A 17,194-nucleotide genomic window follows, 5' to 3' on the forward strand; every position below is an offset into this window, starting at 1 on the left:
ATCACACGACAAAACGGCCATAAAGTTTTAAAATGCTCAAAAATAGAAAACTGGGGCAACAGGAGGGTTGAATAACAACTAAGAGACAGAAAATAACAACAAAATAACTAAAATATTATGAGAGAAACAAAACCAGAAATACAGAAAAACACAAATAGTTACTTACAAAAAGACAAAACTAATGTAAAAGTATCTTTTCAGCACATTTAGAAGCGTACAGAGGAAAAACATATTGGGTCCACTGGCAGATTGTATCATTTGTAATAAGATATTTTTCCAATAAGATAAATAATCTGCCAGTGGAAGTCAGACATTTCCATCAGTACTAAGGAATTATTTACTTAAAGCTGGTTCTGGTTGGGTTCTGGTTAGGGAACCGGGTCAGCCCAGTTCGGCAGGATGAAGAATTACCTTTGAGAGGATGTTATTAAACAACAAACTCCAGGCTGAGCCGGAGTCTAGGAGATCCATTAGTGAGGGGTTCTGGTTCTGGACGGGTCCGGGAGTTTGGGTGGCCTCACGCTGGGAAACTGATGGCTGCAGTCAGGCTGCTGTTTATCCTGCAGGCTATTTAAAGAGGACGACCCATGGAAAATCATAAAAACATGAGGAGATGTTTGGAAAAAATACTCACAGATCTTTTAATTTATACTCAGATTGAAAGAATGGCTCATGAAATATTGCAAATCTCTTTCATCATCTGGTTTTAAAATGAGCAAACTAACAAATAGCTTGATTTGTTTCTGATTCAAAATTAAAACATGTTGATTTTTCTCCTCTTCAGTAGGATCGCTGAAGGTGGCGCCCCGTCTCACTGAGGACATCTGCTGGCGGAATATGAGAATGCAGCTCAGATATTTAGGATTTGAAAACCAGAAATCAAGCCTCCATGTTGAACATCTAACAACCAAAATATTCACTGAAGCTGAGGGAAAAGTCCAAGGTTCAAAACGGAAATGTATAAGTTGTACAAATACAATCAGTAATTGAAAAACTTGGATCATAAGATTAGTTTCCACACTGATTAATGCTGGAATGCTGATTTTATCATAAAGCTAAAATTTTAGCGAATTTTTAAGAAATGTTGCTAAAATTTCCAAATAAATAAAAAATGAATGCAAATAAAAACAAAAGACAGATAAAAGGATGTTAGAGCGTGATCGCTTCAAAGAAATAAAAGAAACGTCACTTCCTTTTGTCTACTCAGGAATCTTAGTTGATATTGAGATTTGTTTTATTATGTACTAAAAATGTTTGGGAAATTTAAGTGAAATACTTTACTGCAATTGATTTCATATTGGTGTTTATTTTTATACAAATAGCAGTGTATGTAATTTGAGTAACATTTTTAGACTGTAGTTGGATTTTTTTTTTCCTTTATTATTATTGGCAATAGTAGTAGCAGTTATAGTATTAGACATAATTTTTATACTACAATTAGGAATGTAGTTCTGATTTGAATGTGTTTGCAAGATTGCTTTTATTATTGGTTAATAATAAAAACAATTATTGCAAACAAATCAGTATTTAAAAATGTTTTACTAGTAACTAGTTACATTTAATTTAGTAACTTTTTGGAATAAATGATTAAAATAAGTTTGACATTCCAGTGATAACTTTTTGCCCAAATATTTTTTACTCTTTCTTGAGTGATTAATTGCTCAGCTACTTTCACAGTAAAAACAAGTGGAAGTAGTTCTACTCTAATTGGATTATTTGGCTTCTCCACCTCTGATTATATTTTCATTTCCACCAAATATAAATAAACAAATTTATATAAATAAACACATTTATTTATATAAATACATTTGTTTATTTATTTATATATAAAACGCCTTGTCTCTCAGGCGTTTTGCCTGAGAGACAAAACGCAGGGCAAACAGGTATGGTGTCACGTGAACGCGCGACGTAGATGCGCAAACGTAAGAACGGGAACGCGCCCAGCTGACTGAACAACACGAACATCCGCACGTCAACCTGTCCGTCCAGCTGTGTCTGTCTCTTTAAGGACAGCCTCCACCTGTCCAGGTGCGTCCAAGGCGTTGACGTAACCATGAGCATTGCGCAGCTTCCGGCCATCAGGTGAGGCGAAAGAGAAAAGAGGAGGCATCCCGTCAGCTCACCTGTCGGCAGGTAAACAACCACAGAGGAAGAAAGAAAAGTAAGTTAAAGGAGAAACTTTCGTCTTCTGGTTTGTTTTTGTCCTACTTCCTGAATTCTCCGGGTTCTGGAGGAAACAGGAAGTTCAGGACCGGTCCGGTAGTTTCGTGTTATGGGTCAGGTAGCTCAGTTAGCTGGTGATCAACCGCAGGTCCGTGGCCCTTTAGATGGACTCGGGACCAATCAAAGGAAACCAAACAAAGAACAGCTTTAAAGTTGAACTCGAGGCTGGTTATGTTGTGTCTGCCAACAGCAGAGTCTGACTAAATTTAATGGTTTAGTTTCTAATATTTAGATTTCTGACATTTTAATATTTCAGCTGCTTTGAGGAAGTAGGCACAATTTAAGTCTCACCAAAAATAATAAAACAAACATAAGAACCAAAGAGCAGTAAATGATCAGTTAGGTGAGTCATTTCTCTCAGAAACTGAAGCCTGGTTTTACGAGTCGGTGCAGTTCGTTATGCGCTGGCCACATCTCTTTTTCAATTGTAAATGCGGATCACCGATCCGACCTGCTTCAGTTCAGGATCCACAGAACAATGGTCTGGTCTGGTTATAAAGACTGTCTGTTTATTGGGGACAGAAAAATGTCTCAGCTTGAGATCAGGACAAGGCATGCTAACATGTGGCATCAGCATGACACTATAACTTAAGCATTTGGGTTTAACCCGCCTTTCCAGAGAGTCTAAAGATGATTTACACCTGATAGTCCAGTTAACTCGGTTCGATTGGGGAACAAAAACTACATTTGTTCTAGTTCCAGCTGCTGCGCTTTTCTTTAGAGCAACCTGTTCCCCTCCTGGCCTGTGGGTGGGGCTGCACCAAGAAACAACCCAGAAACCTCTGAAGAAGACACTGAGCGCACCTTTCTTCTTTGCCAAATGGAAACAAAAATGGAGTAGCGTCAGATTTCAGCAGTTATTTTGTTGTTGGTAAAAGATGACAAGTTATTTCTCCTGCTAGCGCTAGGCTAGCATGTTTGTTTTGGTTGTGATTACCCAGAATGCCCTGCACTGTAGTCCACTTCCTGCTTTTGGAGCCGTCTCTTAGGGTTCAGCCGAACCAGAGTTTGCATTCACACCTCCAGAACCAAACTGGATTCATAAGCAGACAGACAGGAGTGTCGCAGGATTTTTCTGTGGGAGCAGATCCTGAACCTGGATCAGAACCAGAGTTCAACCAAGCAGAACCAAACCAAACCGTACTGAAGACCATCAGGACCTTCTAAGACTGATAAAATTCTTAAAGCCCTCATCATCTTCAGCTCTGCCTCCAGAAGGGAACTTTGGTTCTTGTTTACTGAAAACACAAACCCAATAAGGATTTTCTGAGTCCTAGTTGACCAAAACAATCCAGAAACATAAACAAAACGAAGCCGACCAGAACACCAAGAACCTCCTTAGTGTTCTCATTTTAACAGGGGAAGTTTTTTATTTAAGTTCTTTTCATTTTGACCCGTCGGGTTTCAGCAGGGGGTTCTGCTGCATCAGGGGGTCAGGAATGTGCTGCTGCAGCAGATCAAACCGGTGAGCCGCTCTCCGTGTTCTGCTGCGCTGCAGAAGGATTCACACCGCTCAAACTGGGACTTTATGTGAAAGGAGAACATTCGGTGGTGAATAACTGCGAAGAGAACGACGATGATTTAAGCATTTTTACAGATGAAAACCTGAGAAGTGCGGTGTGCAGGTGCATTCCTTGGTTAAAGAAGCGACTGTGGTAGATTTGAACATTTACAAGATTGGATGGAGAACATCTGGGAACATCAAGTTTCAGATCTTTCCACAGATTAGTTGTTTTTAGGTCTGGACTTTGACTAGGACCTTGTATCTCTGTCTGGGTGTTCCTGGTGGTCGTCCTGCTGGAAGGAGAACCTCAGGTCTTCCAGCTCCATCCATCTTCTAATCAACTCTAACCGGCTCCAACACATCATGATGCTGCAACTGGCTGATCTTACTCTGGTGATGCGTTCAGGGAGATGAGCAGTGTTGGTTTTTCTCCTCACATGGAGCCCCGACTTATATGTGAATATATCACGCTAACATTCATTAGTGCCATGCTTTATCATGGAAACAAACATTCATTTTTAATTCCATTTCATATGTAATATAAATGGTGCGATTTTGAAATAGTTTTTTTTGTAGACATTAGCACAATAGCAAAATTTTACGCACATTTGTAGAGGAAACGCAGCTACAGTAACTGGCTGACTACATATGCAAGCCACATTTTTCAGATTTCTTCACATTTTGCTGGCTTTAGTTCCAGAGTTCACTGGATGAGGTGAAAATGTCCCGTTTCCGTTGTTCTCTCTGCAGTGAATCCCATTCCCTCCAACCTGAGGTCAGAGGCCAAGAAAGCTGCCAAGATCCTAAGAGAGTTCACTCAGATCTCCAACAGGACTGGACCGGACAAACTCATCCCTGGTACAGACCGTCCCTGATGCGGCTCTCCGCCTGCAGGTTCAGGCTCATCAGTGTGTTTCTGTGTTTCAGCTCATATCATAGCCAAGGCCGAAGGTTTGGCCATCATCTCGGTCATCAAGGCGGGCTTCATGGTCACCGCCAGAGGAGGCAGCGGCGTCGTCATCGCCAGACTCGCCGACAGACGTAAGTCCTCAGTCTGTTACCATCGTCATTTTGTATCGTCCTCTTGACGCCATCGTCCAGTCTTTGTGGCGGTCGTAGTGTCTCTCGTTGACCCTTGTCTCGTTCTGGACGGGTCTTCTTCTTCATCTTCTGTTGCATAACCTCCTTTGTTTTGTGGGTTTCCTTATTCAGTAGTTCTTCTCCGCTTCAGAAGCAGATATTTTTCATGAGCAGCTCTGTAACGATGAAGGCGGACGTCACCTGAATTGGTCGCGCTGGTTCTAACGATCTGTCCTTGGTCCAGGTTGGTCGGCGCCGTCGGCCCTTGGCATAGCAGGCCTCGGCGGAGGCTTTGAGCTCGGTGTGGAGGTACGTCAGACTAACATCAGCCCTCTGTGTGTTGATGGTGAATGGTCCCTGAAGGCAGCGTATTGTGTTCAGGTGTCAGACCTGGTAATCATCCTGAACCAACGGAGAGCGATTGAAGCATTCACAAAGGGCGGCAACCTGACGCTGGGTGGGAACTGCACCGTTGCCGTGGGACCCATGGGCAGGTGAGATCCTGCCTGCCTCCCTCCCTCCGTCTGTCTGCTGGTTAATTGGCTCTAATATTTACAGTTGATCGTAAATTGCGTCTTTCCCTTTAATAAGCTGCCAGTTGTTGACAGTTTGTGTTTCCAGGCCTGAACCTGGAACAAACAGAATCAACATCAGCAGCTGTGGTTGATTCCAGAGGCTTTGATTTGTGACAGCCGGGTAAATTTAGAACGAGGTCAAACTTGCCTCAGGGCGGCTCGACAAGTTTCACCTGGAAGTTTTGGCTGGGGTGCGTTTGTGGGCGTAGGCTGGAGACTGACTCACCAGCTGCAGACACAAATAAACTAGACCTCATTTAATTGACTGCTTTTAAAGTTTCTGATTATAATGTGACATTGAATTGTACAGCAGAAAGAAGCTGTTCGGCTTTTTTTTCAATACAGCTGGGTACCAGCTGAGGTGGGCGGAGTCATCGTAGCAGCCAGAGCAACTTGTTGTCAGATTCCTAACGAGCTACGCAGCCAGAGACTTCATACCTTCAACTGAAAGGTTGATGTCCTGCAACCTTTAGATTCATCTCTAGTCCAACACCTGAACCAAATGGCTGAATCTCCTCCTCAGTGTTCAGTCTTCAGAGTCCTTCTGATGATCTGATCGTTTGACTCGTGTGTGTAGAAGCAGAAACGCATCTAAATGTTACAGGACACCAAACCCTGGAGGAATGGAGTTATCCAATCAGTGACCAACCAATCAGTCTTCTGACGTGTTTTTAGCTTGAAAATGCAATGGAGCTTCTAAAAGAGGGGCTGGTACTATGTGGAAAACCACCCTTAGTACTTGACATTAGTGAAAAATCACCTCATAACATTCAGGATATTGAGGAATGACTGTCGACACCAAATCATCAAAGATTGAGGCTTCACCTGAACAACTAGAATGGTCTAGATCAGATAATGTTTGAGTTAGAATGGCCTAGTCAAAGAACAACTGGGAGGAACTTCCAGATTCACAGAGGTTTTGACTTTTTGATTCCAACGTGTTTAAACCCACTCATTGTTTTCCATCCATCTCTCTGAGGTATTTTGGTTGATTTACAGCCCAGTTGTTGTCTTGAATTGCTTGAGGAGAACAAGTTGTGGTGATCCCAGTCTAACCATGTCCTCTCTCCAGTGGGAGATCTGGTTTTGTCTTCTGTCCATCCTGTGGGACGATCCAGAAACCTCTTCCTCAGGAACACATCCAGACGGTTTCCTTACCAGAAATCTCATGGCAGCTGGACTTCTTCTTTTCATCCAAAAGCCTTGGATCAGATGAGAATCGTCTTCTAGAAACAAGAGAAGTCATCCAGTTGCTTTCTATTTAGGCACCTTGGTTGTTCTGGATGATGGAGACTCTAAACTAGCTTACCAGATGTCCAAACCATCTTAATTCCAGGAGTTAAACTGAATGTTTACTTTAATCTGGCTCTCTCCGGTCCAGTTTGTCTCCTCAGGGTTTACTTTGGGTTCTGTGTTTCAGGAACCTGGAGGCGGACGTCGCCCTGCGCAGCACTGCGGCCGTCTTCACCTACTGCAGGTCCAGAGGGCTGTTTGCAGGGATTTCTCTGGAGGGGTCTTACCTGATTGAACGCAAAGACACCAACCGCAAGTATGCAGAGCCACCACAGGAGGCGCCAGCGTGTTTCCTTCATAACGTAACATTTCGCCTGCAGGTTCTACTGTCAAGACATCCGAGCCTCACGTATCCTAAATGGAGACGTTGAGCCTCCCACGGAGTTCTACGACCTTTACCACATCCTGGACGTGTACACAGAGGCCTACACCACCGACTGGACCAACAAGAACGTGCGGGCCAGGGTACTGGTCCTGCTGGTCCTTCCTGTCCCGTTTGTCTCTCTTTGTCCCTTTGGGGTTGAACTGTTGTGTGTTTGTGTCTGCAGTCGGATCCTCCATCCAGACCTCCTGCTCCGTCCCAGAAGAAAGCACAGAGCAGCTACCGGCAGCCGGATAACAGCGGTGAGCCCCTCAGCGCGCCCCACCTGTTTCTGACTGCATCTGTGCTTCCTGTTTCATCTCAGTGTTTCTGTGTTTGAGCAGAGAAGAAGGACAGACTCTACCCCAGCGCTTCCGTCTACAAGTCGGACACGTCCAGTGAGTCATTGCTTCAGCTTTAAGGAGATCAGAACCACAATTAATGCATATTATATGAAAAACAGCTAAATTATGAGATTTTGGTGATTATAAAAATCCTAGTTTTGTCACTAGGGATGATATTTGAAGACTATGGGAATAATCTTATGCATGTTGATTACGTTTAAGTTTGTTTTGGACTTTTTTGGAGGAGAATCAGATTTTATTTGTAATTAATGGTTTGAGTCGTTTCAGGCTGTGGCTCCCTCTAGTGTTTACAACACAGTCCTGCAGTCAGTGTCCTAACCTTTAAATCGCATTAACAGTGGAGAAAATCAGATTGTTTTAATTAAAACATTGAATATTTAGGTTATAGTTACACAGATAAAAAAATCCAACATGTAATTATTACTTTTTTATTTGTGTTTTCTAGTATGAGCCTGATAAATACTGGCCTCCACAGGTTTAAGTCGTTTAAAACTAAATAAACAACTAATATGCTGTTAGTCTTAAAGTCTGGATTTTATAGTTGTTCTGATTTGTGAAAAAAATTGTTTCCTAAAACGTTTCAGTTTCCTTTAACTTAAAATAATTGTTTTTGTTTATTTTATCTCCGTTGAGTTAGAATCTCAAGATTACATTTTTAAATTATAAATTATACATTGAAATGTTTTTTTTAAACATAAAAACATAAATAAATAAACCCAGGTCAAGTATTTAAGAAAAAACAGAGTAAAACTGTCGTTAAATGTTCATTTGTATTCTGACTTCCTGTTTATCTTCTGTTTCAGCTCAGTTTGCGTCCCGTGACCCTCCGCGCTACGGTACGAAAATTCACACTTTTACACATGAATTTGGTTTAAATTTACAGAATCAAGCTAGAAAAGTCAGTTTAGTTGGATGCATTATCTGTTTTTATGTTCATGCATCACCTTCAATTTAGTATTTTAATGTTTTTGAATAAAACGTTGTGCCACTACATCAGTGAGATTGAAGAGTTAGTCTTGAGGAATAGTAAAAACACAATTTTTAGACAAAATGTTTCTCCTTTTCCTCAAATCTAAATGTAATAAATTATAAACATTTCTCTCATTTTTTGCTGACATTTGTCTCCTGATTTTATTGTTGTATTTGTAAAACTGATTTGTTTCTTGATGTTTTTATTTTTGCAGATCAGTTTGACCCTGAACCACCGAGTTATGGTAAGAATACTATTTTATATTTCAAATCACAAATTTTTAAAATATCTAAAACTTTTCAAAATTGACTTTTTGTATTCATATATCAAAATGATTTTAAAATGTATAATTAAAGGTATTGTAGGAAAATAAATAACCAAATTCAGCTGAATGAAGTTAACATTTTTTATTTTTTATAGATGAAGGCTCGTCCTCAGCGTCAGGGGGCGGAGCTACTGGCTCTCTGGTTGTCACGGCGACCCACCCGTTTACAGGACAGCAGCCCGGCGACCTGAGCTTCGTCCCCGGCGACCGGATCACCGTCATCACCAAGACGGATTCCCAGTACGACTGGTGGGAAGGAAAGCTGGACAACGGCCGCGTCGGGATTTTTCCAGCCAATTTTGTGACGTACTGACGTCGCCCCCTGGTGGTAGGATTGATGAAATGACAAGTGGATCGAGTCGACGGGCGAAAGCTGCCGGCTCTGATTAACTGATGAAGGATTTTTTAAATCAGAAGGCGCATGAATGCGGTTTTTAACTTCACTCGACTAAAAGGGATTCAATATTTTAGGGATTTGACTCATAAAATACAAAAGTTAATATAATTAGTGATGTTGTGGGGATTTTCTTTAACGTTTCACTTGGATTGGTTTCAGTTTAACACCAGAATATTTTACTTTAAATATTCAAATCTAAGTGAAGTTAATGGTTTTCTTTGTTAGGTAACTTTCATTAATTTCATGTTTATTTTTTTACAACGACAACAGCTGAGGGCAAGTATTTCCTGTTTTCCCCTTCAAAATAAGTGTTTGGTTTAGATTTCTGTCTGTTACAGCAGTTATGAAGACTTTTATATAAGCTCAAACCATTATGATGGTGTTGGTCTCATTGAGAGCTTTGAATAAATATTTTTTAAATGGATACATTTTTACTGACTCTGTTCGTCTTGTTTGATAAGTGCTTCAAAAACTTGAATCGGTTAGAAACCAGCAAATACAATTTACTATTGCTGGTTAACTTGGTGCAAAATGAAGTAATCTGGTAATATACTTTTACATTAACAGCAATACCAAGTTTAACAACGAGATTAAAGAATCAAAGCTCACACAACCTAAAGACGTGATTTTATGTTTTGGCCAGTTGGGGGCGCTGTTTAACTGGATTTAGCCGCTTCACCTTTTTAAAGTTGATTGCCAGGAGACTTTTTTCATATTTGACTCAGTTTATTTTCAGTGATTAAAAACAATAAATGCATTTTTAAAAAAAACTCAAACAAAAACTAACAGTTCTTCCTTCCACTCCTCTGAGTTGAACCGAACCATCGGAACCGCAGTCCAGTCCAAAGCAAAATCCAAATGGACTTCTGGAGTTCTGCTGTGTTTTGGCTCTTTGGTCGTATGAAAGTTAAAGAAACGGCGTGTTCGGTGTCTGGATGTCGACTTTCTCTGGCAGGACCAGCTCCGTCCTGGGCTGGCTGCTCACCGGCTTCCTGTTCAACAAATAACAAGCTGTGAGTCCAAACCCGCCACCGTTTCTTTAAACCTGGAGCTGTTCTCACCGTGGCTTCCAGAGGGCGCCCATACTGGCAGGCTGGTTCTTGGGCTGTCTGTTGCAGTCCTCCAGGGAGTCGGGAAGTGGCGCCCCGCTGGTCTCTGGCAGCAGCAGGCACAGGCCGCAGCCCACGATTGGTCCGCTGCTGTACACGATCATGGCGGCCAGTGAGATCGCTCCAGAGGGGCTGGGCGGGACGAAGGTGGTGACCAGGCAACCGAGCCGGTATGAAAGGTTGACCAGGGAGATGCAGCGCTGCCTGGATGAGAGCAGCCACCTGTTAGCCTGTATGACGCTAACACTGACCAGTGAAGGTTGTCTCAGTACCTGACCCCCGTGGGAAACAACTCGATGCAGTACAGGACAGAGATGAAGGTGGAAGCCAGGATGCAGAGTTTCCCCAACAGAGCCAGACTCATGACCAGCGCCGGCGTTCCTGCATGCACAGGAAACATCTGTAACACCGGACCAGTAGCCCGTCCAGAAGCCAAACCAGTTCTAGTTCTGTAACCTCAAGGTAAACACAGAACACCCTGCAGACGCCAGCTAGCTACAAGTCCAAACAATGTCTAAAATGTTTGCAAGGCTTCACATCAGAAAGGGCGACTCTCTCACCGTCGTATCTGGACAGCAGTAATGATGCCAAGCAGGCGGTTCCGCTCAGGAACAGGGCCAACATGGAGATCAGCCGGCGCCCAGTCCGGATCAACGGGACCAGCAGACAGGGAGTCTCTGATAGGCCAGAGAAGAACTGGGCGGTGTAAACGCCAACGCCAAACGAGCCGATGTTCAGGCAAATCCCATAGTAGGTCAGAGCCGTGGCAGCGCTGCAGGACGAGAGGATTAACTGGAGTTGCTGCTTCTCACATCAAAAGCCATCGATCCAGACGGTTTGGCTGAAATGGTAAAGAAGCCTGAACTGGGCCAGGTTCAAGGACTTGCACAGAACGACAAACGGCAGCACAGAGCATCAGATTTTGAACACGGGACGTCACAACGCTAAAAGTTTAACATTTTTCAACCGTCTTGTGTGGCGTTGAAAAATGCGACACAAGACAGTCAAAATTTCAAATGCATGAATTTCCTGGTGGCTCTGCTAGAGGAGGGCAAGCGATTGACGCCTCGTCACGTTACTTCAGCAGGAAACGACTGGGCAGGGAGCGCCGCCACCTCCTGTAAGGCTTAGAGTCGGTGCAAACCCTGGTGGAGAAGAAACGGGGCTATCCGCCCAGCAAGCTCATCAGACTTCCAGGTGTCCAATCAGGATGCATGACTATGAAATCTCAACATTCTGCAGACAACATATGCACAATACACCCCAACACCTGGGAATCGTAATATTGACCGTTTTTCAGCCGTATGAGGGCAGTGTTTATCTGTTATTGTCCTTTTCAGACAACTCTGGACTTTAGCTGATGACATGAGTCAATACTGATCAGAAAATCAATCGGGGAAAGCCATCTGTTTTGTGTTTTCTTTACCAGTATTTGTTGCCACTAACTAGACCAGGTTCTGGGGTTTTTAACCTCTGAACTGACATACCACTGTTGTATGGCTGAACCCTGTGGAGCCCAAAAGACTTTGAGTTTTCAGAATAACAAGTGTGTCTGTTTTTCCAACTAAACACCAGTTATCTGGAGAATGAAGGAACCCAACTTCAGTTAGCCTATCATCGTCTTCTTTCAGCAGGTTTGGACTTTCCATTGTATCTTGGTTTGTCTTTCGTGGCTCCATGTTCCTCTCCACTTCTAAGTACCAGTTAATGATAACATCTGTTGTTGTTTGATGGTTCTGAGATATTTAGACAAGGAGGAGCCAAAGTTCACATATGATATAATCCTTATTACTCATTACCAGGGGTGAAAGTATTTTTAAATTCTTGGGGGTACTATGACAAAACAAAATTGCATGTGTTGCATATATATATATATATATATATATATATATACATTGCTTCTTTGTGTGCTTTGGAGTTTCTGTGCAGACACATTTTTTTTTTTTGCGAAGTGATAAAAGCTGGTAGCTCTTGAATTGCTACAAAATAAAGCTGTATTTCCTTCAGCCCACTGGCTGCAATGTTGACACATTGAGATGCCATGAGACCTAAATTCTGAACATCATGGCATGGAGAGCATCCCAGTTTTCCATGTCTGGCATATAACCATTCATTTTAGCTTTTAAACTGGTTCTATTGATCCTGTGTCCAGACAGAGGGATAATCAGTAGCCCAGCATCATGACCTGTTTGTCCTGAAGATCCTGCAGCTTCCACTTCTCTTCCTAACATGGTGCCTCCTCACCCTGACTCTCATACTGACAGGAGGAACCACAGAGCTCTGTTAGGTTAAAGTTCATCTTCTGAAGTTGGGATATTTTTCCTCCAACAGGTTCCAGAGGAATCACCTCAAACCAGATATTGGACTGGATTTTATTTCACTGTCATTTGTGAATGTTAGAGCTTCATTTCAACAGTGGAGCTATAAAGGTTGAAAAAGGTTATTATTTTGGAGAAACTCTCATCAACATCAATATTAAAACTAAATAAGAGGCAAAAAAAAAATTGTTTGATAAAGGAAAAGCCTCTCAGACTCTGAGCCCGACAGCACCAAACTATTTTTTTATATTAGACAATTTAATTTCACATAATTATCGCGGTAGAAGCCATTTGTTTGTTAAATATTTAATGAAACATATTTACCGTGTTTGATTGTTGTAAATGACGTATAGTCACATACTAACAAGATAATTTGCCCAAGTTTGTGTTTATTGAATGTTCAGGAATTACAGTGGCTATGTTGTGCCACAGCAAAGATAAACAAAGATAAAATAACCCGAACAGCTGATCAACTCAACACCACTCGCACCTTTTTACTCTATTTTGCGATCATTAATCAGCCTCCCTGAACACAGCGGTTGATTACAGATCAACACACAGTTAATTTTAAACTCCTGCTCTGCTGGTTATTTTGTTAATGGAACCGAAACGCACAGAATTGCGGAACACCTTGTTGAAACAATAATCACTGAGATTATTATTGTTGTTGGGTCATTAATTTGAACACTTTTTGTTGATTTTTTTTTTTTGTTGTTCTTTAATAAAGTTCCGAACATTTTAAGCGAGTCAGAGGAGGACGTGCTGCTTTCAGCGTCCTGGCGGTGTTCAGTTTGCACCTAATGCAGAGATTGACTCAAAACCTTCCACGATCGATGTATCGCACCGCTGGTCTAGCAAAGCACGAACAGTTCAGAAACAATATGAAATGGGAAAAAAGTTATTTAATAACTGATAAAGTCGTGTTTTAGATTGTTCTTGAAAAACTAATCAGTCACGGCTGATTAGTGGGTGCTCTCACGGCTGCACAGCGAACCCGTTGATTTTTTACATCAGACAGCCGCTCCTCTCTCTTGCAGGTACTGCGTATCCCCGCTAAATCTTTTAGGGGTACACAGTACCCTGCCGTACCCCGTTACTTGCACCCCTGCTCATTACCTTACAGAAACCAAACTTCCTTTGTACTTGTTGGACGTTGGTGTGTGCTGTACCTCAGGTAGCTCATGATGAACAGCCGCAGGAGGATAGTCGGGTGCCTCAGGTGTGTGATGTCACTGGGGGTGTGGCCTCCAGCCATCTGAGCTTCAGAGGCTTTGTGCAGGTCGGACCAGGCAGAGTCCAGCAGCTGGACAGGAACACAGGGACTCAGCCTTACAGAACCAGGAATATGTCAGGAGTTTTACCACCAGATAGTTTTACCAGGTCCAAACACTTCTGATCTGCAGGGCTGTTGTTACGGTAACCGTCCAGAACATCCTTTCTCCTCTGTAACAACAGCCAGCGAGGAGATTCTGGGATGGCTCTGCAGACAAGGAGAAAGGAAACCATGAGAGAGTTGCTGATGAGCAGGCCGGACGGACGGCGCAGGCGGGCGTACAGGTAGAGAGGCAGGCAGACGATCTGCGGCAGGGCCAGCAGCAGGTGCAGGTGCGTCCAGCTGGGGCTCAGCCAGGCCAGCGGGGCTCCGCCCATCGTCCCCAGGCTGAAGCAGAATGGCAGGAAGGCCGGCGGCCAGAGGCGAGCGGCTGGCAGGGTCCACTCCACCGCTGCCGGACAAAAACACAGCAGGGACACCGACTCAGCAACGTGTGGATACCGAGGAGTCGGCCTGGTCAGCAGGGCTCCGTCTGCTACCAGTGAGTCCACTCAGATCAAACTGTTCTGATCACATTAACCCAGCAGAGCTCCAACATCTGAAGACAGCAACTGTCAGTGTCATGTCCAGAGGTCCATAAAGAGTTTCTAGCCTGCATGGTGTGGAAGGGGGTTGGTTGTATGATTTGGAGTCTGTGCTAACTCACATCTACTAAATATCCTTTGATTGGAACAACTGATCCAAGTAATCTGTCTTTCTTTCTATTTATTATGTAAATGAACCAGTACATCTTCACTGAATAACTGGTGGACTGTCTGAGAAGAGGATGCTGCAGAGTGACGGTTGTTACCGAGGCTGAAGGCGCAGATGTTGATGCAGCAGCAGCAAACGGCGGTCAGGCAGCGGATGGCGAGGAAGAGGAGCGGCTGAGGAAACACGGCGGGCACCAGGCCGCAGAAGGCCTGGATGCAGGCGCAAGCTAGCAGCACCGGGCGCTTCCCGTACCTGCAGAGGAAACCCCGACCGGGTCAGCAAAGCTCCACCTCCTACAGCTGTGTGTGTGTGTGTGTGTGTGTCTACCTGTCTGAAATAGCTCCGCCCACCAGGGATCCGAGTAGCAGTCCCACCATGTAGACCGTCTGACCATAAGACAGCCAGTCTGTCCAACCGCACACTGACTGACACATGTGGACATCCAGAGGAGACAGATGAGTTACTGATCAGTGACTGATGAAACCAAGCGGGAAAAAGCTAACGTTTGTCTATGACGTATCAAAAACACCAGTTTGAAAACGTTCCTCTTGATCCGATTTTAACTGCTCAGTATTTTGAGCGGTGGTGTCAGCCACGGCTTCGTTCAGTTCCTCTGCTGCCATCGCTAAAACTACAAACAAACTACAATTCTAAAACGGCGAAGAAAATTGATGTCATCGTTCACAACTTTCCCTTCTGTTCACCGATTGGCCCGGGTGAAATTCAACCGGAGAATTTGAGGTCAATAGGAGACATCTTTAATACACACTGGAAGACAGATGGACTCCAGCCATGGTTGATCTCACCAGAAGGGTTGCCACTTTTTGACAGTACCGAGCCCCATGAGGGTCAATAAACTGAAAAAGCCACAACCCGACTGTGGAACAGGTTCTGAAAGCATCTGCTGAAACCCTGATGGTGTTGGAGTGAGATATTTAACAGGAAATGACATCAGCGATGGTGCTGAGCAGATGGAACCAGCAGGAAATAATAGTTTGCTTCTAGTAATCAGTTGTTTCCTTTTAAATAGCATCTTCTTGGTATGAATAAAGATGCTAAATCTCTTTTGTATTGTATATCACAGATGTATATTTGGATGACAATCGTGATTTAACAATAAAAGGTAGCGTGTAAAGTTGCAGAGGCTCTAAACTGAGCTGTAATAGAGCTGCTTAGAGTTCCTAGAAGCACAGTATTGCCCCACACATGACTTGCAGATGACCCGGCGGGACGGCCCACGTGTGGGTTCACAGCCTCCTGCCAACTGTCAGGAACAGCAGGATCCAAAATGTTCAGGCTTGATTTTAACAGCCGCATGTTGCACATTAACAGAGTGAACACTATCAGTTGTGCAATCCACATGTGTAATAAATTAATCCCTCCACTAAACCAGCTGTCAAAACTCCCTCATGTCAAAAAGAGATTATAGTTACGTTGTTTGTGCATAATAAATCTGAAGTATTTAGGAGTTTTCTTTAATAAAACAGTAAAACAGTAACAGGCGGCAGGAGTAACTGCGTGGACATAAACACGTGTTTAAAGTGAAAATTTTATCAGAAAAACAACAGAAGTCACTAACTCACATGTAGCTGCGATTTATCCGTCCTCCAATCAACGATCAGCTCCGAAACTTCCCCGTGCTGCGATTGGTTGTTGTCTGCGCTGGGCGGGACCGTTCCAAGCCAGGACGAGGACGCTTCAGTATCGTTGTCATGGCGACAAGTTCTGTCAGCGATAGCGGCTGTAAAAATGTCTAGAAAGAAGAGGAAAGGCATGAAAAAGAAGAGGAGGGCGAGCCGCCAATAGACGGACAGCTGGAGCGGGGACATGGCGGCGGTTCCGCTGGACCGGTCCGGGTCAGGCCCGGCTGGTTCTTGTCGGAGTTGGGAGAAGTTTCAGGAGCTGCTCATGTTGCTGCTGAACCGGACTGTGAGCAGCTGCTGCTGTCACTGCGGGGACAGTTACTGAGCCCAGCAGGCGGGTCGGATTCACGGCCAGCCTTCTTTCCTGCTTATGGTCCAGCAGCGGAGCGCTGTGTGCAACACCGCCACCTGGTGGTCGGGGCTGCGCACTGCACATGGAAGACCAGGAAATCAGAGATTTGGAGGGCCAACAAGGACAAAATGAAATAAACACATAATTAAATCATTAATTAAGTATACCAACAAAAAAAATATGTTTTTATTTTTTAAATGTATTTAATAGAAAATTTATTTATTCAATTATTCATTAAAATGCAAACTTATAGCCAGTACAGGTGACTAATTAAAATGTTATGGTTCCTATTCCTGCAGAGTCACTATGAAATAATTTTATCAAAATCACCTAATCAAATGTGAGGGGCGTGGCTAATACTGAACTCCATTACAGATGTATTCAATAAATTAGAATGTTATTTATTAGGAACTTTATCACAAAGGGAAGCACATTAGATAAATTAATTACACCCAGATGGATGTTTGCTAGGTGGCTAATGTACTTGGCATGTAAAAGTAATCACCTCTAGGCTCAGATATCTGGGGCTTCAGCGCCATCTAGTGACCAAATAGGGAATATGACACATTTGGATCTTGTATCTGGTCTCCATATTTTGTCTGATACGATCAATAAAATCCAGTGTGATCAAGTTCATATTACACAATGCAACA

The 17,194-nt window shown here is 43.3% G+C and overlaps 2 protein-coding genes across 5 annotated transcripts; one reads left to right on the forward strand and one right to left on the reverse strand.

Moving 5' to 3' along the window:
- Positions 1-1,919: 1,919 nt before the first annotated feature.
- sh3yl1 (SH3 and SYLF domain containing 1) lies at positions 1,920-9,517 on the forward strand. 3 transcript variants are annotated; one of them, XM_081613246.1, is made up of 12 exons: positions 1,920-2,161; positions 4,478-4,585; positions 4,655-4,768; positions 5,052-5,116; positions 5,189-5,301; positions 6,803-6,931; positions 6,996-7,140; positions 7,224-7,299; positions 7,381-7,434; positions 8,205-8,237; positions 8,586-8,615; positions 8,792-9,517. In XM_081613246.1, coding segments are annotated over exons 1-12 (1,086 nt in total). In that variant the 5' UTR covers positions 1,920-2,160; the 3' UTR covers positions 9,010-9,517. The 3 variants fall into 3 exon arrangements, with proteins under 3 accessions (XP_081469372.1, XP_081469374.1, XP_081469371.1); XM_081613248.1 differs by having other exon boundaries at positions 1,920-2,133; XM_081613245.1 differs by lacking the exon at positions 1,920-2,161 and adding an exon at positions 4,028-4,183.
- Positions 9,518-9,798: 281 nt separating this feature from the next.
- Positions 9,799-16,531, reverse strand: LOC103457698 (solute carrier family 22 member 13). Of its 2 annotated transcripts, none has more exons than XM_081613167.1 (10): positions 16,130-16,531; positions 14,874-14,971; positions 14,644-14,798; positions 14,076-14,244; positions 13,898-14,000; positions 13,690-13,823; positions 10,763-10,974; positions 10,475-10,583; positions 10,155-10,406; positions 9,799-10,085 (listed from the first exon to the last, which is right to left on the reverse strand). In XM_081613167.1, exons 1-10 carry the CDS (start codon positions 16,373-16,375, stop codon positions 10,001-10,003), a joined length of 1,563 nt encoding a protein of 520 aa, XP_081469293.1. In that variant the 5' UTR covers positions 16,376-16,531; the 3' UTR covers positions 9,799-10,000. The 2 variants fall into 2 exon arrangements, with proteins under 2 accessions (XP_081469293.1, XP_081469295.1); XM_081613169.1 differs by having other exon boundaries at positions 14,874-14,967; positions 16,130-16,246.
- Positions 16,532-17,194: the final 663 nt, after the last annotated feature.

The sequence above is a fragment of the Poecilia reticulata genome, chromosome 2 (genome assembly GCF_904066995.2).
Source record: "Poecilia reticulata chromosome 2, P_reticulata-male-v2, whole genome shotgun sequence".
NCBI lineage: Eukaryota > Metazoa > Chordata > Actinopteri > Cyprinodontiformes > Poeciliidae > Poecilia > Poecilia reticulata.